At 37.6% G+C, this 20,355-nt stretch overlaps 5 protein-coding genes and 1 long non-coding RNA gene across 10 annotated transcripts in view; 3 read left to right on the top strand and 3 right to left on the bottom strand.

Annotated features, from left to right (window-relative positions):
• LOC111188977 (NACHT, LRR and PYD domains-containing protein 12) overlaps window positions 1–20,355 on the top strand; it is a 900,554-nt gene that overhangs the window by 471,254 nt on the left and 408,945 nt on the right. The gene's annotated exons all lie outside the window — the stretch shown is intronic.
• The window catches only part of LOC111196387 (NACHT, LRR and PYD domains-containing protein 12-like), a 798,826-nt gene that overhangs the window by 537,853 nt on the left and 240,618 nt on the right, over window positions 1–20,355 (bottom strand). The window lies entirely within an intron of this gene.
• The window catches only part of LOC111196674 (gastrula zinc finger protein XlCGF49.1-like), a 238,905-nt gene that overhangs the window by 170,762 nt on the left and 47,788 nt on the right, over window positions 1–20,355 (top strand). The window lies entirely within an intron of this gene.
• Window positions 1,336–20,355, bottom strand: part of LOC125801167 (zinc finger protein 484-like) — a 634,928-nt gene continuing 615,908 nt past the window's right edge. Inside the window, exon 3 of the transcript XR_007438635.1 lies at window positions 1,336–3,539. The gene's annotated coding sequence lies outside the window, so the exon portion shown is untranslated. The remainder of the gene's footprint in view (window positions 3,540–20,355) is intronic.
• LOC125801439 (zinc finger protein 239-like) lies at window positions 3,538–5,687 on the bottom strand. Its single transcript, XM_049478181.1, has one exon. The coding sequence runs from the start codon at window positions 5,576–5,578 to the stop codon at window positions 4,724–4,726; it is 855 nt and encodes a 284-aa protein (XP_049334138.1). The 5' UTR covers window positions 5,579–5,687; the 3' UTR covers window positions 3,538–4,723.
• The window catches only part of LOC125801623 (uncharacterized), a 71,242-nt gene continuing 64,038 nt past the window's right edge, over window positions 13,152–20,355 (top strand). Inside the window, exon 1 of the long non-coding RNA XR_007438830.1 lies at window positions 13,152–13,231. This is a non-coding gene — a long non-coding RNA (uncharacterized LOC125801623). The remainder of the gene's footprint in view (window positions 13,232–20,355) is intronic.

Genomic DNA, 20,355 nt, shown 5'->3' with positions numbered 1-20,355 from the left:
AAAGAAGCGAGCCAGAGCTCAGGGTAAAAACTGGCATAGATTTATTTTTATGCAAACTAAGATCCAACACTGAGTGACTGTAGACAGGTGTTTCAGTTTCATTGTCCAACCCCGGTATGTCTTAAATGTGTCTATAAACTGGGTATAGGATATATATGATATCTCAATAAATTTTATAAAACATATTTTCTTTTTGTTTGTTTTTTTTTGTTTTCAGCTCAGAAAGTCATTTTGTTACATTTGTAATAATACTTTTCATTAATTTAAGTAATGTCTTTTTGTCCACAGATCTTTCAGACACATCCCATGTAAAAATGTCCCCAGAGCTCGTCAAGCTAGTCATACGGTTAGCTTATTAGAATAGGCAGCAGTGACTTCATTTAACTCACAATAGAAAAAAGGGCAATTCTGTTTATATTCTTTTTCCTAAAGTTCATATTAATACTTGTAAAGGGTTAATCATTTAGTGGGTGTTAACATATGAACAGCTCAGGCATGAGGGATTGTGGTAGCTGCCTACCGTTTCATACACAGCCAGTCTATCTCTGCTCTCTCCTACTGGTATGCCGATTAGCTAAGTGTCAAACGGTCAGGTTGTTACCGTCATTTAATGGTCCATATTATGTCAATTTACATTTGAGATTTGTAGGTATAAACATACACATATTCACACATACACACACAGCCTGCTTAAGTTTACCTGTTTTTGATGTGTCCATTTTTGTAGTTCCACAAACTGTAGTTTATTTTTTTCACCTGCATATCCGATTAGCCTAAATTTTACCCTGTATATTTAATTCCCAGCGCCAGAGAGCTTTATTTTCATGATAAATATTTCTTAAAACTGCATTGACACTAATGTGGTGACGTGTTTGTGTGTGTTGTGTTGGTACATGTAGATCAGGTGCAGCAGTGCTGCTGGGGTTTTTAAACACAGGGTTCAAACACCTTTTACAAGGTAAAATTCAAGCACTTTCAAGGCCCACTTTCAAGTTTTTTTCAGCATATTTCAGTAAAGTGGAAAATTAATGATAACGGTGATATCTCAAAACTGTGATTCAGCGATAATCAATATATTGCAAAACTATTCTCCACACTTCACAGCGACTGAGCTACTGAGAAAAAAAACACTTCTATGTAAGTAAATAGCAGGAGTTATGGATTTATTGGTGTCAGTTTCACACAAGTTAAATACCAATGTTCTCAAAATACTGAGTATCTCAACATAATGTGTATCCAATAAATTTCGTTCCACTTCACGATTGAAAGATTATTGATCTACTGTTCGAATTATGATGTATCTGGCATGATACGTCATAAAGAAGAAAAGGAGATCCAGTCCAAAATTGTAGTTCCATCAGATTTTATTCAAAGAATCTTCTGAGCAAAACAGTTTTTTTGGATACATCAAAAATTGAGTAAAAAGATTATTGAAAAATTGAATTGAAATAAAAAGGTGAAAATAAGAGGAAAACCCAAAGGTGAGAAAAGTTGGGGTTTCCAGAGTTCTCGGCTGTGTGAACAGGACCTGTGGCTCTGTAGTCCCTCTCGGGAGAAGCTCTCCTGCCCAACTCTACTCTTCTTCCTAGACAGAGTCTAATAAAAACAGGCATTCGCCTGGCCTCAGTCTAATGGTGTGTGAGGAGGCTCCTCACACCCCCCGGATCCTGATACTGATAAGCAGTTATTCATCCTATACGTCAGCCGAGAACTCGGTCACCCCAACCTTATCAGACTATAGATTACATGTACAGAAACTCATGGTTCTGCTGGAAAAAATCAATCATGCTAAGTTGCAAGAAAAACGGCCTTGCTTTGAGCACAAGGACACAATATACATACATTCTAAGTCACAATGTGAATCATCATGAATCGTGCTAAATGCTTGAATAACATACTGATTAAGTGAAATGCTGATTTAGTTACACACAGATTAACCCTTTAATCAATGAACAATGAACATAGTAAGGCAAAACTCCTCCGTATTCTTACACACTTGTTAATTCTTCACAAAAAAAACAAACAAAAAAATCATATATTTATGTTTGAAGCCTAAAATGTGGCAAAAGTTTGAAAAGTTCAAGGGGGGGCCGAATACTTTTGCAAGGCACTGTATATAGTGGTTGCTTGAATGTATGTTTGGCTGTGCACAAAAGCTTTTGGCTAAATGCTTAAGTTGAAAGAATAGATAAGATTGCAGATCTTGCAATATAAAAGCATTTTATTGAATCACATAGATATGAATATGAGTAAATACATAAGGTGATGTAAAACAACGATAATAGCTGGTACTGGATAAAACAATCAATAAAGTAAATGGATTAGATATTTTTAGTACCTTTAGAGATATAAAAAAAAACCTTTAGCAAAACGATACCAAATAAGGAAAAGATAACAGAGTATATAACTTTAGCAACACAACACAACCAAATATCCCTGTAGATTAACTTGCAGATTTTTAATCAGACTGACTGAACCATAGACCAATGAGAAAACCAGTAGAGCAGGGGTGTCAAACTCATTTTAGCCGAGGGCCACATTGGCATATTGGCTGTCCTCTGAGGACCAGATGGAACTTATAAATGTAATAAAATGTAACCAAATGTAATATAAAATGAATGTAATTACTCCTTAATGTTAAATAACTCTCAATATACTATTTATTCAATCAAATATTACAGTTGCATGGAAAAAATGTTTGCTTGTTGCTCTATTAACATAAATCCTTTTAATTTGTCATGTTATGAAATCCAAAAACTCCATCAATCAAGAACCAAACTAGTCAAGTGAATAGAAATGACATAAAATACAAGATACATTAACTTTGATCAAAACGTTTGATACTGAAATAAGGCTTAATAAATATAAAATTAAAAATTGTGAGCTGTTAAGAACATGTGATAGATTTAGCAGTTCCTCATACAACCACTAGTCGGAGCTGCAGCAGCAGCACAAGCCCGCAGTCTTTACTGAGTCAGAGCTACAGCCCAGCCACGGGCTACAGGGCTCAGCTCAGCCAGTCTGGAGCGTTTTTACAGTTTTTAAAATTCTTCTGTGTAGAAAATAAAGATTTTAACCCCACTAACCGGATAATACAGCTCTCTACAGTTCATCTTTCAGCCCAAGCAGCTAACAGCAGCAGTTTAGAGCAGCGTCACGGAGTCACTGCTCGGATTACATTATAAACAGGTCAGTTAGCGCGCTGCTAACCTCAGGATGTTTATAACTACGGAGTTTAGAACACACCATGGCTGCAAGGTTAGACTGTTGAAGGCTACTGGAGACTATTAAAGGCTATTGGAGGTTATTGAAAGGGTTATTGGGGGCAGAAATCAGTAAAGGCTGGTTAGATAAGTGATTCACGTGCTCCTCCTTTGCTGAGGTGAAACTGTGACTAGCGCTGTCACAGTGATGTTTATTAACGTCATTAAAACAGATTTTGTCAGCTATTGTCTTATAAATATTTACACAGAACTTATATCTCTCCTAACAAGCGTTTATTTTGGTCAGTAACACTCTTCGTAACACAAAAGTCATACCTGTCTTTCGCCTTGAAGCACAGCCGTCCGTCTGCATCAGCTTCTCTTTTTCTGGACATTATGGGATAAACGTTTGTATGTCTCAATTCCACCCGCGAAGTTACGCCTTCCCTCCGGCAGGGTTTCCACATCAATGACTACACTGCCGTGTAGTGGCAGTAAGCCGTAACTTCGCGGGTAATACAATCAAGCATTGTGGGAAATGTAGTTTTTGGTCAAAGAACGCTTCTGACCTATTTATTATAGACACTAAGATCTTACAAGCTCTCGCTTGGATGTGGCCACATTTGGCCCGCGGGCCTTGTGTTTGACACATGTGCAGTAGAGGGAATCAAGGATCCTGCAGTCTTACTGCTGCATAGCCTGCTGAGTGTTGCTTTCAGTATGGAAACTACAGCTAGACCGTTTTTTTTTTTTTTTTAAACTCTGAAAAGGATTTTGTTGGCCTTTTGTTGCAAGCTAAGAATATTCTCTACTCCTAAGAATACTCTACTCCTTTAAACTACGACATCTAAATTTTAAAAGACTAAGTAATGCTAATCTAACATCTGGAGCAAACACTGGCAGTGCCCTCGCTCCAACTACAAACGTGGAGTGGAGGAAAAAATAAAGAAAGTTTTTATATGTAAACAATTGAGAATGTGTTAAGGCTGTAAATGACATAAGTTGACCAAATGATCATTTCCTACTTATGGCAAAGCATATTCAATTTTTAAACCTAAAAATGTCCCAGAATGATAAAATCCTCACTTTTGTTTATTATTAGTTCTAAAGCTAATGCTGAGATTTAATATACGATTTTACTCTGAGCTAGCATCATCGCTTTACTATTTATTCAGCATATCACTGAAAAAATTGTAAAAATGTATGTTCCTAGTTTATGCTGTTAGTGGTACCATTTATGATTCTGTGTGTAAAAACTTCTTGAAACACAACACTAAGTGTTGAAGAGCTCTGCAGGCATTAACTAATGTAGGTATACAAACATACATAAAAACACAGCATGAAATTCAGTAAACATCATCTCTGGATAAGATTCATTTTTCTGAACCTGTAAAAAGCCATTTTTAAATGAAGTTCTTGTAACAGAGTGAAGATTTTGTGCATGATGAGGTGTTTTTGGCTGTCTGAAAGATTTAAGGTTTGCATTTTTTATGGCAGAGGAACAGATTTGGGATACTTTTCTATCTCTTGTGAATGCACTGATGTAATATAAGTTCACTCTGTAAAGTAAAACTCTTCCCACAGTCTGAACAGTGATATGGTTTCTCTCCTGTGTGAATGCGCTGGTGCAGTTTGAGATGACTCTGTGTAGTAAAACTCTTTCCACAGTCTGAGCAGTGATACGGTTTCTCTCCTGTGTGAATGCGCTGGTGATTTTTGAGACTACTCTGTGCAGTAAAACTCTTCCCACAGTCTGAGCAGTGATACGGTTTCTCTCCTGTGTGAATGCGCTGGTGATTTTTGAGTTTACTCTGTTTAGTAAAACTCTTCCCACAGTCGAAACAGTAATACGGTTTCTCTCCTGTGTGAATGCGCTGGTGTATTTTGAGAGTACTCTGTTCAGTAAAACTCTTCCCACAGTCTGAGCAGTGATACGGTTTCTCTCCTGTGTGAATGCGCTGGTGATTTTTGAGACTACTCTGTGCAGTAAAACTCTTCCCACAGTCTGAGCAGTGATGCGGTTTCTCTCCTGTGTGAATGCGCTGGTGTATTTTGAGAGTACTCTGTTCAGTAAAACTCTTCCCACAGTCTGAGCAGTGATACGGTTTCTCTCCTGTGTGAATGCGCTGGTGATTTTTGAGACTACTCTGTGCAGTAAAACTCTTCCCACAGTCTGAGCAGTAATACGGTTTCTCTCCTGTGTGAATGCGCTGGTGTTTTTTGAGATTCCTCTGTTGAGTAAAACTCTTCCCACAGTCTGAGCAGTAATACGGTTTCTCTCCTGTGTGAATGCGCTGGTGTTTTTTGATATCACTCTGTTTAGTAAAACTCTTGACAGAGTGCTGATGTTTCTCCATGTCGGGACTTGGCTCCATCTGTCTGAAATGTAGCAAACAATTTCTGCGTTTTCAGGAGATTCTTCTGGATGGCTTGTGCTTCACCTCTTTCAGCAGTTTAACACTGCTATTTATTAAATATCCTGGTTGTTTATTCTGGAAAAACAAAGAAAAAAAAAATTGTGTATTAAAATAAAAGCAGGTCAATTAACCAAAAATAACTACCTACATTAGTTACACTATATAGAGAAAACTACTGGGACACCTTCATACTACAATAAAGGCTTCAGTACTTTTATCCCATTATAAATTCACAGACATTTTAATATGTAGTTGTATCTTGACTGTCAGCAGGCTGCAGCTGCAAAATGTATGTAGCAGAAACACTGCTGCTCTCCTGAGCACTGAATACAGTGTTATACTACTACTTTAGTATCACACTTTACACTATAATCCATACTACTAAAACTTGAAGCTCGGCTGCGCTCCGGTCCACACCTAGAACCTCCCGCTATGAAGCCGAGCGGAGCGCAGTGCGGCCGAACCGAGTTCCTCGATTAGGCTCGGCCCTGATGCAGAATTTTAGATTTTAGATGCAGAATGAGCACACCTGATGCTTCCACAAGTGATTAAACAGGAGAGATAGTTGAGCGAGGCAGGTCTAATTCAGTGGTTCGGCTTTCAAAGGTCTGATAAACTTCAGCTTGCTCCCAATTGTGCCGGAAAGTGGAGTTGAAGCACTTATGTAGTTTATGTTGTATCTAAGTTATTTATAGTTGATATAGGTTTGTTTATTTGACGGTGATATCGTGTTCCTTTTATATAAATGAAGGCTTTCTGCATTCTTTATCCTGGATGAGGCACTTTTGTTTTGATCTGTTAAATATGTTTACAAAAGGATAAGAAGCTCTGCCTCTGTTGTAATGTAAAGTTATTTATATTGGTAAAATGTAAATAGGTTATTGGTTTGTGTTTGACAGAGATGTCATGTTTTTATATTGCTACATGCAAATAAAGGTGAGCATTAATTCATTCTGACCATTTTTTAATTTCTAAAGTATTATACAGTTTTTTATGAGAGGAGGCTTTAAAGACAGTAATAGGTACAGATTTCCATTGCAGGGATTCCTAACAGTTTTTCTGAGGCCTTCCAAATATTTATATCGATATCGAAATTATATTGTATCGACCGAAATTAAGGAATGTATCGTGATATAAATTTTGGCCATATCGTCCAGCACTAGCTGTAAATATGTCATACTGCTCTAACAAAGTGTATCTCATTTTATCTTATAAATATCTTTGTAATTTTCTGACTTGCAGTATATCTCTACCCCTCACCTTTTATAATCAAATATTTAGTTTTTCAATACAATAATTTCAGTGACCGGAAGCAGAAAAAGCCTGTATTAAATGTATATGCTTGACGAAGAGTCTCGACTTACCCCTTCCTGTTTTTATGTTCTAGAAATTAGATAATATTACTTTTTTTATTCAGGTGTAGGACCATTTATGGGATCATTTATCTGCATACAATCACAGCTCCAGAAATGACATTAATCTGTTTTAATAAGGCAGTATGCCATAAAATATCGTAAGAAATAATGTTGCCAATATTTTTGAATATCATGAACTATATTACCCTGAAATATGGAGCCATATCACCCACCCCTAATTATCACATTCAGGGTAGTACTTTCTTGCTGTTTTAAGCAAAAGAAAAATTCACACTGTTTTCATTTCCTATTATATATCTTCTAGAGACATTTTATATATGTATATGTCCAGTATAATTTATTTTACTTTAATCCTGCATATATGGAGTGCATTATTACCCAGCAAAAAGCTACACATCAGTGCGGGCACTGTGGGCAGGGGCTAGCCCATTAAAATTCCAAACAGGCCCAACATGGGTTTTCTGTGGGCAGCCTGTTCATTGGCTGGCCCACTCAAATCCTATAAAAGGCCGCTGTGGGCTAGCCTAAACTGGTCCAGTGCATTAATGCCCCTGTAGGCCCAGTGTGGGAATTATTTGGACAGCCAACACTTTGATGCGCCCACACAAATCCCAGACAGACCCACTGTAGGTCAGCCCACATTCAGCCTGCACCATTTCACACCCTGAAGGGCCAGTGTGGGATATATGTGGGCAAAGCACAGTTTAGCATGCCCACACAATTCCCATGCAGAGCCAGTGTGGGTCAGCCCACATTCAGCCTGCTCCATTTCACACCCTGAAGGGCCAGTGTGGGTTATATGTGGGCAACCCACACTCTGGCATGCCCACACAAATCCCATGCAGGGCCACTGTGGGTCAGCCCTAATTCAGCCTGCACCATTTACTCACTGTAGGCATTGTGGGTTATATGTGGGCAGCACGCACACATATGTGAGCATGCCCACACAAATCCTATGCTAGGTTACTCTGGGTCAGCCCAAATTTACCATACAATATTTTACAATCTGAAAGTTTGTGTCATAACAAGTTCATATGAAGGGTATCTGAATATTTTTTATTGTTTTTGTCTGTGAGAGCTAGGTAGATTAGCTAGCTTAGTGGATAGGAGCAACACTGTGTGAAATGTAGTATCAGCTCTGAAAGATTTTCTAAACCAAAAGTGGAGAAAAATCAAGGTACCACAGCAGAGTTGTGCAGAGACCTTTGGAGGGGCACACACACACACACACACACATAGTAACATCTCATATTTTTCAAGACATATACTGTATAGCTATACATTTTTATTTATAAAAATATTTTTATTTAATATTTTGGATAGCTACGAATTTGCTCCATGGTGCTGATTCATAATCTCACCTTTATTATTGATTGTGCTGATAATAAATAAATAAAAATATTAAATTATAAATGTTTTTGTGCTTGACTATACACTTTGTGTAAGCCAGCAAGGTTATAAAAGTTACATATTTTTTTATTTTTGCATGTGATATTTAATTGTGAGGATCATGTAACCAACGAATTCACCCCCCCTCCCCTCCCCCCTCCCCCTCCCCCCTCCCTGCACGTGCCTTTACCACAGAGCAACGATCAAGCTTAAAGGCAAAGTCAGTGAGTGACTTTGGTCTGTCAAAGTGACTGAAAGGTAAGTTATAATTTCTGTTCTACTATACGCTTTTCTATTTTTTGCTAAGATATGCTAATGTGGTGCTAATGCAGTTACCACTCTCAGGTTATTGTAGCATTATAAGGGTAGCTATGTTGAAGTTAGCATTGTGCTAAAAAAAAGTTAGCATTGTCCTAAGTTAGAATGAGAATTTACCTCACATTTAAATAACACGAGGGGCTCCCAAGTTGGCAGCTTATCTCGGCTCTTGGAGAAAGACTGCTGTTAAGTAAGTTAACTTTATATCCAAGTATGTCAACAATAACCAGCTAAGGGAACAATGGCTTGCTAAGGGAAGTATTAAGGGAAATGGAAAATGGAAAGATATCCACTTAAGCTAAGGGAAAGATAGCCAGTTAAGCTAAGGGAAAGCTAGCCAGTTAAGCTAAGGGAAAGCTAGCCAGTTAAGCTAAGGGAAAGCTAGCCAGTTAAGCTAAGGGAAAGATAGCCAGTTAAGCTAAGGGAAAGATAGCCAGTTAAGCTAAGGAAAAGCTAGCCAGTTAAGCTAAGGGAAAGCTAGCCAGTTAAGCTAAGGGAAAGCTAGCCAGTTAAGCTAAGGGAAAGCTAGCCAGCTAAGCTAACGGAAAGCTAGCCAGCTAAGCTAACGGAAATATAGCCAGCTAAGCTAAGGGAAAGATATCCAGGTAAGCTAAGGGAAAGATATCCAGGTAAGCTAAGGGAAAGATAGCCAGTTAAGCTAAGGGAAAGATAGCCAGTTAAGCTAAGGGAAAGATAGCCAGTTAAGCTAATGGAAAGCTAGCCAGTTAAGCTAAGGGAAAGATATTCAGTTAAGCTAATGCAAAGATAGCCAGTTAAGCTAAGGGAAAGATATCATTTTAAAAAGTTTTGGTATTTTTGTGAACCTGATATCCTGATATCGGCCACCTCACGTTTATAGAATGTAACTACCAGTCACACACAGTGACTGTAAAGGCTATTTATGTTTCACCATGAATAGCCTGAAGAAATTCAAATTCAAATAACTATCACTATATAAGAATCACTGTAATCAAATACAGTCTGCAAATTTCTCTAAAATTAAGCATTGTACATGAAAAGACACTAACAGATGTAGTATTTACCTGACTGCATTCTCATATCTCTATATTATCATTTTAAGAGGCCGTGAGAAGATCAATCATGCCACCACCAAAGGATGCAGAGATCGAGCAAGTTGCAAAGGTTTGGCTTTGGAATGCACGGGACCGTTCAGGTGGACGGAAGCATCGTCTCATGCAGTCTCTTCAAAAAAATAGTTAATTTATGATCTATGCTATATTAATGCATAAACAATATTCATTTTTGATATTATGATTAACTATATCTGTTCTATTTATGTAAAGTACATCTATTTTCTCCTTCATTATTATTGCTGTGAGATAAAAACCTTAATGCAAAAACTAATGTTATATTCAATTAGAATTTTTTTGTTACTGGTTTGATTGGGATGACATTTTGGTTCCAAGTCTACAAGCAAGAGGAATAAAATTAATAATAGAGATTAGGGGTGGGTTTCCTGAAAGCTTCGTTACGCTAAGAACTTCGTTAACTCGTACTTAAGATTGATCGTTAATTAAAGAGTGTTTCCCAAACCCGTGCGTAACTAAAGTACTACGTAAACTCGCTCGCAGATTAACAAGTGCCCTCACCCAGTCGTTATTCTTAAGAGCTTCTTTAGGGGATCTCTACTTGCAGTTCAGCACCTTAAACACCAGGGACCGCCAATTTTGAGGGTGAAAAATTATAATTTCCCTGGTTGAAGCAATTATATTATGTTACTATTAATTATAATCAATTATATTATATATATAATAATTATTATAATAATTAATATTATTATATTACATTATATTAGATTATTTCCCGTGTCTGCGGGTGCTCCGGTTTCCTCCCACAGTCCAAAGTTCAGGCTAATTGGATGTCGGATAAAAATTGCCCCTTAGGTGTGAGTGTGTGAGTGGATGTGCCTGTGTGTCTGTCTGCCCTGCGATGGATTGGCGGCCTGTCCAGGGTGTATACTGCCTTCCCCCCGATGCCGGCTGGTATAGACTCCAGCCACCCCCCCGCGACCCTTAACGGATAAAGCGGTTGACGATGAGTGAGTAAGTGAGGGAGTTATATTATATTATATTATATTATATTATATTATATCATATTATATCATATATTATATTATATTATATTATATCATATTATATTATATCATATATTATATTATATTATATCATATATTATATTATATTATATTATATCATATATTATATTATATTATATCATATATTATATCATATATTATATTATATCATATATTATATTATATTATATTATAATGCCAACTTTGTCTGTGTAGTCTAACTGGGCATACTGGAATTGACCAATCAAACCCATAAATTATTAAAATTCAGATTCCTGCAGATGATGCTCACGGTCTAAGCAAAGCTGCAAAGTCACCAAGTCCGTGGATTCTGTAATCAGGCTGTTATGTGGCATACACACACTTATATACACTTCCCACCAGCCCGGGAATTACAGCACAATACAATATATTTCCATGCTATTGGGAAAATTCCTGGTACTGTAGGTCCGGTGCAGGGGACGCCTGCAGTGTCTTTACTCACACCTACACATATTGTAAAGGGTATCAGTGAATGTGCAGGTAATATTTAATATTATTCTTTATTTAGGTGCTTCTAACCAACATTGTGGCCGTTCATCTGGGCAAACTCTGGGGTGTGTCAGCGCGCAAATACATAAATACCAGTCAAAAGTTGACACGTCTCATTTTTTATTTATTTATTTTTTTTACATTGTCGATTAATGTTAAAACTATGAAAACAATTAATTGACGCATATGGAATTATCTAGTTAACAAAGAGGTGCATGGCCTTTACAATCCCCTGACCTAAACCCAACTGAGATGTTGATTTAGGATGAGCTGGAGCTTTACAGTGTGTGTGTGTATATTGAAGAGTTAACGTTTATTATACCTTGGGTGTGTTGACAAATATCCTTCAATAATGATTACTTAACTTTAGCATCTATAATTACATAATCATTGTGTGAAACCTTGTATTTTATATGCATTTATATAGAAGATTATCCAATCCTCACAGTGTATTTTATACACATTTATATAGAAGATTAACCAATACTCACAATATATATTCTTTACACGTATAGTTAAACTTTGCTTGATCAGGCATGTAACTAACACAGACTCTATTATATGACAAACCCACATGATACATAAGGCATATACTAACACATAGGATCTATTGTATGGCGGACTAACCACGTGTTACTGACATATTAGCATATAACATATGAAATCCATTGTGTGACTGGTGTAGCTCATGCTTAAGGCATTTTGGTCACTGCATGACCCTAACTAACGGCCATCAATCATCGGCTGGTGCACTCTGTATGAACTAAATTGATACAGAGGAAGCTCTTAGACCAAAGCGGCCTTCTCTGTGTGTGGGTGCCTCCCTAAACCTGCAGCTCTTCAAAGCGGGGAGTGACGCACACGCACACAGATAATGCCACAATGTTCAGTTCTGGCTGGACACAGTCAAGGCCAAGCACTAGTGGTCCGGTCAGACACGTGAAACGGATTACTAACACATGAAATTATGCATGCTAACATGAGATGATTTTAGCAACGCCTCATCAGCAGGTTTCACGTCATTTGGGGTATAAACATGGAGTCAGATCAGAGGGGGGTCAGAACTTTTACTATTTGATGGCTGCTAACTGTCTTGTATGTACTGGTTCTCCTGAATTCAGTATTTTGTAATAAATACTTGATTTGCTTTCAACTCCACTCCACCTGTCTGCAACTCTCTCCATCAAAACGAACACGCAGGGGAGTTGTACCCCGGATGGTGGATGGGGGTAACCCATCTTTCATTTTCTTTTTACAACTATATATATATATATATATATATATATATATATATATATATATATATATATATATATATATATATACACACACACACACCGGAACAATAATTATTTTTATGTTATTATATTATTTTTATATTATTAATAATTATAATAATAATAAATTAATATTATTATCAATATTACTATTAATAATAGTACAATATCTATTAATAATATATATATATATATATATATATATATATATATATATATATATATATGTATATTAACAATAATAGTTTTAAAAAAGTAAAAAAAGTTTAATGTTTATTAAACATTTATATATAAACATATGACTTATTTATTTAGCCATATGTATCTGTAGGAGTATTTTATTAATGCCAAAGTACATCCTTTTGTTATTTAAATTTCAAAATATGTATAATATTGATGATTACAACACTTTTTTTACATTTTTAGGGTGTAATACTGAATAAATACTGCATAATAATCGATATTTGTGGATCGATTGAGTGCGCTGTTTCGGGGGAGGAGTCAACAAAAACATTCTTTAACCTCCTTCGTTAATTTTCACTTTGCGAAGCTCTTTGGGAAACACTCGCAGAACTGGCTCGTTCTTTACTCACGTCATTCGTTAGTTCGTTCGTTATTCGCTAAGGTTGTTCGTTTTCGGGAAACCCACCCCAGAGGCTTTGTTCCAGTAGCAATAATAGTATCAGTTTATTATTCATCTACTACATCAGTCTAGTGCATTTAAGTATTTATTCAAGAATATGATTTGCTGTTTTTATTGATGTTTATATATATATATATATATATTTTTTTTATTTAAGTTGTATAATTCTTTGTTATTTTGTATTATGTTTGATATTTATATCATACCGTTTATTATAAATACTGTTTTTGCAAATGGAGATATTTATGCAGTACATGTTTATCTACATGCTAAAATATAAATTTGGGATTTAATTTACTTAAATATTGTTGTGTGTTGTTTATATTTTATACATGATACTTTGTAATAAATTTATTAATTTACTATACACTTTAAATTGTGTTATTTATATAATTGTTTTACAGCCAGTTGCAAAAAATGTCAAAGTGCCAATAGCACAGCTTTAAATTTTCTTTCTTGAAAAGTGTTCTCTGTTCAATATTGCACAGTTCTAAAAATTTGGGGCCACAATTGGTTTTCCGCTGAGGGCATGTGTGTGTGTGTGTGTGTGTGTGTGTGTGTGTGTGTGTGTTAGAGCTCTGCAAATCTCTGTTGGCCCAATGTGCAAATACCCATTGGTCCGATTTGGGCTGCCCATATGGGGGCGGTACCGCACCAACCTCATTGGCCCATGTTGTGGGCATGTTTGCTGGGTTGTATCATGACATTATTCTCACCAAACAAAATCACATCATAAAACATTTTACTATTGCTAACATATTTGTAAATCTGTACATAAAAATACTGTGTGGAGCATGCACCATGTTTTTTTAATGCGTCACAAACAATGTAGAAAAATACTGAATAACAAAAGCAGTTTTGTTAAAAGGATACAGCAACTGGATATAGGGGCACATTACATTATTTTTAAAGGTAAGTAACAGTTTAGCCACCTTTAGCTTATCAAGCCAATGCTAGCGACCTAGCCAAGCTAGCTAGCAATTCCAAACATCACATACTACCAACAGCGTGAATGTCCTAAAAACATGAATTTGTTATTAGTTGTTGATATATAGCCTAAATGGTAGGATAATGTACACACAGTTTGTAATGGTTAATCCTTTTCGTTATATAGTTAACTTTAACCGTTAGGTGTGTTATTCTGCTATAACACCACTGGGTCATTTTACAAGCTAATATTTTAGGTTTTTTTCCTGTCAGGATGAGTGAGGCAGGCTGTGTGGTGAGGACCAGGTCGATATGATTACTCATCTATCTATCTATCAAATTAATTTAAACACTGATTTAACATTTTTTCTCTCTTTTTTTAAAGAGCATAATATAAAATATTTCAGCATGAAAGCTCATATTTGTTAGCTGCTGGTTAACTAGTTAACTTTAGGGCATGGTATGTGTTCAGAAAGGGGGCAGGAGGTGCAGAAATTAATTAATATTGTCCATTCCTTAATTCCTCTGTGATGGGGAGCTGAAATTAGCTCTGATTATTTTTTATTTGATTTATTTTTTCCGTTCCGCCTTAAATGCGGTAGCGCCTGCCGTCTGTTGCACCATTTAAGGTGGAACGGGAAAGTTAGCTAGCTAGCTACCGAAACGAACTACTAGCGAACTTATGCTTGTTATGAAGAATTCAGCCATAAAACATCAAAACTACACAATAAACTAAGGCAATACAGTGATAATCGTAATTTTTAACACGGAAAATACTTGCATTTGTGGGTTTCTTAAGGGAGAAATGGGATTCACCCTTAGAGTTGCATCGTTCTCGAACGACACATAACTGCTGAGCAGAGCTCGGAGAAGATCCAGTGCTGGTGGTGTAAATGCTGCACATGCTGAAGGTGGTGTTGGTGTAGGAGTGAATGTAGAACAGCGTGTTAAAGAGAGAGAAACTTCTCCATACCTTCTGTAGTTCAGCTGATCCTGCTCTTCCTCCTCAGGCGCTGCGAAAGAACTGCAGAGCCCGAAGCTCAGCCTCACTCGGGTTATGTAGAGCTCCGCCCCCTCCATATCACATTACACCCCATCACCGCGCTGAATGGAGCTAAACAGCTAAAACTCTCATTTAAAACAGCGTAGAACTGCTTCTATGGGGCTTTTCTTTCATTTTACAAATTAGAATAAAGTATTTCACTAAAATAGGAAAGAAAATATTTTTTAATGAGACACTTACGAGTGGTGGCTTCTAGCCATTTTTACCCATGCACTTATATACTGACTACGCCACTCCCGTTAAAAGGTGGGAGAAACCCAAAAGGAATGTGAAGCCCTCCCCCTTCACAGATCCCGACTGTGTTAAAACAGTCTATAGAGGCAGAGTTTGATATCAAAATACTTTTATTCACAATCATCAAAACACAAACATAAAACCCACAATGAATCTCCACTGAATTGGTTGACACTGACAATACTTGGCTTTAGCACATGAACACCAGTTTTGGATGGAATAAAGCAAACCAAAAATAAAGGATCCACAAACCCCACAGCTTAACACTACACTGCACACCACACCAAACAAACCATAATGGGGAGGACTAGCTTGGATTCTTTCTTTGGTAACTTCAAAAATACTGTTCAACAAAACACACTAGATGAAAAGAAACTCAAGTGTGGCAGAGTATTAATTGGAAAAAAAACCCCCACAAAACCCACAAAGTTACTGAAACCAATGAAAAAAGAAAATAAACTAATTAAATTGAACCCAAAAAACAAAGAATTACAAAATTAAACAAAACTTCAACAATAAATTATGCAGATAGTCATAGCCAGAAAACAATGCAAAAAAATAAATAAATAAAGCACCAAAAAAACCTAACAAAACAAAGAAACTGCAGAAACTAAAGCAATCAATACAGAAATTATAAGGAAAGAAATACAGAAACTATCCAAAAAAAAAAAAACCCATAAATGTACCATCAAAAACAGTAGAGTACCATTAAGAAAACAGTAGAAATGACATTAGAAAACAAGATTAGAAACACAGTAGAAAACATCAGGAAACAATAGAAAACAGTGGCCAATATCCTCAACTTTCAGCCATGCACACGTCCTGCCAAGACACACATAATTATTCAACATTTATTTATTTATTTGTTCATTAGCTCAACCAACTTAAAAATGTTACATACCCTTGCCGTCTTGAGAGAAGCACATGGAGGGAAAGGGAAAATCAGGAGCACCCCAGCCTTCTTGTGAACTTGCACAATGAATACTAAAAACCCGGTTAAAAAATATACATAATACATAATTTTACTACAACCCAAAACAATACAGACCTTAAGGTACTTGGAGTGTTGTAAAATAGTTAACTTGTACAACTGTGTACAACCACTGCAATACACAACATACCTCTTTCCAATGTATGATGAGAGTCAAGTGAAGCAGCAGCACCTGCCCCAAACAGTTCTCTGCTCTGTCTCCACTCCTCTCCAACATGCACACCAACAGCAGCTAAATCATTAAAACACTGCACTATCCAGCAACACAAGCACTTCATAAAATCAGCCAGATAGCACAGATAAGTATAAGCTGCTACAAAAACTAATTAAAAACATTACCTTCTCTTGCTGCTGCTGCTGCTGCTGCTGCTGCTGCTGCTGCTGCTGCTGCTGCTGCTGCCCAAGCACATAATGGAGGCCAGGTACTCTCCCCACTAATGAGCTCACCTGCAGCTCTCCTCGTCACCGTCTTTTTATTCTTAAAGGGGCAGGTTGCCTATTAGCCCTCAACCCTCCCAGGTCCTAGTGCCCACCGGCTACATTAAAATAATTAAAACTGCAGTTTAAAAGCTTTAATATTGATCTCTGCAGGTCTGAAACAGTTGATCTTGTTCTGTGTTGAGGAAATTAGTAAAATTTTCAGTCTCAAACATTTTCTAAACATCAGCTTTATTCGCCAAGAGTGTTTACACACACAAGGAATTTGTTTCCGGCTGTTGTTACCGCTCTACAATTACAAACAACACAATATACAGAGAAGACTATGAAGACAATGAACAACTTCACGTGTTCAGCAGAATTGCATACTTACAGAAAGTGAAAGATCTATAGATGAGTAGAGTAAAGTGCAGTTGCAGTATTACACAACATGTATAAAGTGCAGTATGGCATGTAAACAACAGTAAACAGCAGCTCAGTTCTAGTTATTAATAAGTTTGATAGCGATTGGAAAGAAACTTTTACTCTGTTATGGCGTCATTTTACTGCCAATAGTCGAGAGTGAAGTTTTTGAATGCAAGAGCCTATGTCATGCAGTGCTCACGCATTTTATTGGCTCACGTATAAAATATAGGTGTGCTCTCACAAATTTACCATGCTCTCTCTCAGATTAACTCTCCTCTTGTACGAATATGCGCGCGCTCCCTCACTGCAACAAAACTGACAAAGGTCTCCAGCCAATCAGACGTGGCAACAGGATTTGACCAATTAAATGCATAATGCCCCTTTTCTGCCTATATTTTACACGTGAGCAAATAACATCCGTGAGCGCTGCATGGAGTAGGCTCTTGCATTGAAAAACACTCTCGACTATTGGCAGTAAAATGATGCCATAACAGTGTCTGTTTGATTTTGTGCTCAGGGCTCTGCAGCGCCTGCCAGAGGGTAGTAGGTTAAATAGTTCGTGTCCAGGGTGCGGGGTCTGTGATATTTTTTTCCGCCTGGTTTCTACCGCTTGTTGTGTATAATTCTCGGAGGGTGGGCAAAGGAGCACCAATAATTTTTGTTGCTCTATCCAGCACTCTTTGCAATCAGCATATGTCCTGTTTTGTGGCTGAACCGAACCACACTATGATGGATGTGCTCAGGACAGATTCAATGACTGCAGTGTAGAACTGTTTCATCAGCTCCTGTGGCACACCGTGTTTCCTCAGTTGAACACAGAAACTACATCCTTTGCTGGGCGTTATTGAGGATGGAGCTGGTGTTGGCCTCCCATTTTATGTCCCAGGAAATAGTAATTCCCAAGAACCTAAAGGTAGTAAAATTAAATAATTGTTCTAATTTAAAGGGCCTTTATTTTGAAACAACACATCGTAATGTCCTCTTATTAGGTGAGAAGGGTACTTCAGACTTGGAAAGGCATTAAAAAAATCCTATGCAAATAACAGTTTTAAAACTAAATATAGCCGCAAGCGGCAATCATCGGGTTCAAGCACCAACTGGACGATGGTGTCTAATGGAGCATAGGATGGTGAGGTGTAAGAAGGTCTAATACAATTAGAGGCACATCTAATGAAGTTTGTAGAATATTCATCATGTGATCTACAATTAGTCAAAATGTGTCTACATGTTTTGTTTATTGATCAGGAGTAATACAAATTACATTTTAAGGCTTTTCCTTTTTTCTTTCTAATTTTTCCCATTTTCCCAATTTACACGGCCAATTACCCAACCCATTCATTAGGACTCCCCCTATCACTAGTGATACCTCAACACACCAGGAGGGTGAAGACTAACACATGCTTCCTCCGATACATATGAAGTCAGCCACCACTTCTTTTCGAGCTGCTGCTGATGCAGCATTACCGGGCAGCATCACAGCGCGCTTGGAGGAAAGCACAGCGGCTCGGCTCCGGTACATCAGCTCACAGACGCTCTGTGCTGCAGACATCACCGTAGGAGTGAGTGAGAGAGTGCCATCTACCCACCCAAAGGGAGCAGGGCCAATTTTGCTCCCTCTAACGACGGCAGCTTGATGGCAAAGCTGCATGAGCTGGGGTTCGAACCGGCGACCTCCTGCTCATAGTGGCAGCGCTTTAGACCGCTGGACCACTCCTTTAAGGCTTTTAACATATTTTAACTAAGGGTTCCAATAATTATGGAGGGCGGTGTACCTCCTGCCTGAGTTCCGTAGCTTTGGAGTGCATCAGGGAGTAACTATATCCAAAGAATGCGATCTCCTGGAATTGCCAGAACTATTATTATTATTATTATTACTGAACTATATCAGTATCAGTTAAGGACCAGCTGGGAACTGTATTTCACAGTAATGGTTTTAAGTGGATTTTTTTGTTTGTTTTACTTTCAGCTACTAATAATTTTATTGTTTATCATTACAGTAAAATAGTGAGTTTTCTATTAAATTACCAAGCTAATCAATGTTATTGGAAAAACACTAGTAAAATTCCACTTCTTACCTGACCTCTCTCTTTAAAAAAAACAATTCTTTCTTTTTAATTTTAATATTTTTACAAGCGGACTTTTATTTTGAAACAGGTGGATTTGTCCCCCGCCAAAAATGATATCCTTTGGCTCAGCTCCGGTGTACAATAGGGTTCATGCACACAGGGGTGGTGACGTATATCCGCTACAATCTCAGCCAGCTCAGCCTCTTCCGGTATCCACACTGTTGTGTTGAATTTAGTGAAGTCGCGATAATGTCTCAGGCAAAAAAGTGTAAGTTTCAGCTAACTGACAGCACTACGGTTGAACATTGCTGTGTACCTTTGTGTCAGGCCTCTAGTAAGTACAATAAAGTACTTAGTTTTCATACATTTCCCTCCAATGCGGAAAACCGGCTAAAATCGATTGTTGCTATCCGGAATGAGAACTTCAGTCACTCCGCATACCCGCGTGTGTAGCCGGCATTTTAAGAAAGAGGATTTGCGTGAACCAGAGTCCAAGTCTGGACGGCGACTGTTAAAGAAGGGAGCGGTGCCGATGTTGTTTGAGTGGAACAATTTCTCTGTCCCACTTTCACGACCGGGGGGGCTGGACACCTGTCCAGGAGACGGATGCACTCCTCGGGGACCACGACTACGCTTCTGCTCCGGACCCCGCTGCTGTCGACTTGGTACTGGAAGAAAACCTGCTTCTTAGAGAGGAGATCCTCCAGCTGAAGAAACAAATAGAGCAGCTTACTCTGGAGCATCGCTTTGGCATTCACCGCTTTGCTGGCTCAGACAGTGACATTCGCTTTTACAGGAAAGATGTGGTAAGATGTTCAGCAGGTTTTATTATTTAAGTTTATGCACTAAAATAAGTAAAGCATACAGACATACTCGCCAGCACTGATCAAAGAGTGTTTGCTGATTTTAAATATACAGTGTAACATTAAAAACGAGAATATGGTAAAAAGGTTTAGTTCATATTTTAATTTAAAGGGTCATT

The sequence above is a fragment of the Astyanax mexicanus genome, chromosome 4 (assembly GCF_023375975.1).
Source record: "Astyanax mexicanus isolate ESR-SI-001 chromosome 4, AstMex3_surface, whole genome shotgun sequence".
NCBI lineage: Eukaryota > Metazoa > Chordata > Actinopteri > Characiformes > Acestrorhamphidae > Astyanax > Astyanax mexicanus.
This window is presented reverse-complemented; position numbering and strand designations above follow the sequence as displayed.

Coding starts and splice junctions, on each gene's coding strand:
- LOC125801439 (XM_049478181.1), bottom strand. CDS start 5,578: ATGGAGCCAAGTCCCGACATGGAGAAACATCAGCACTCTGTCAAGAGT.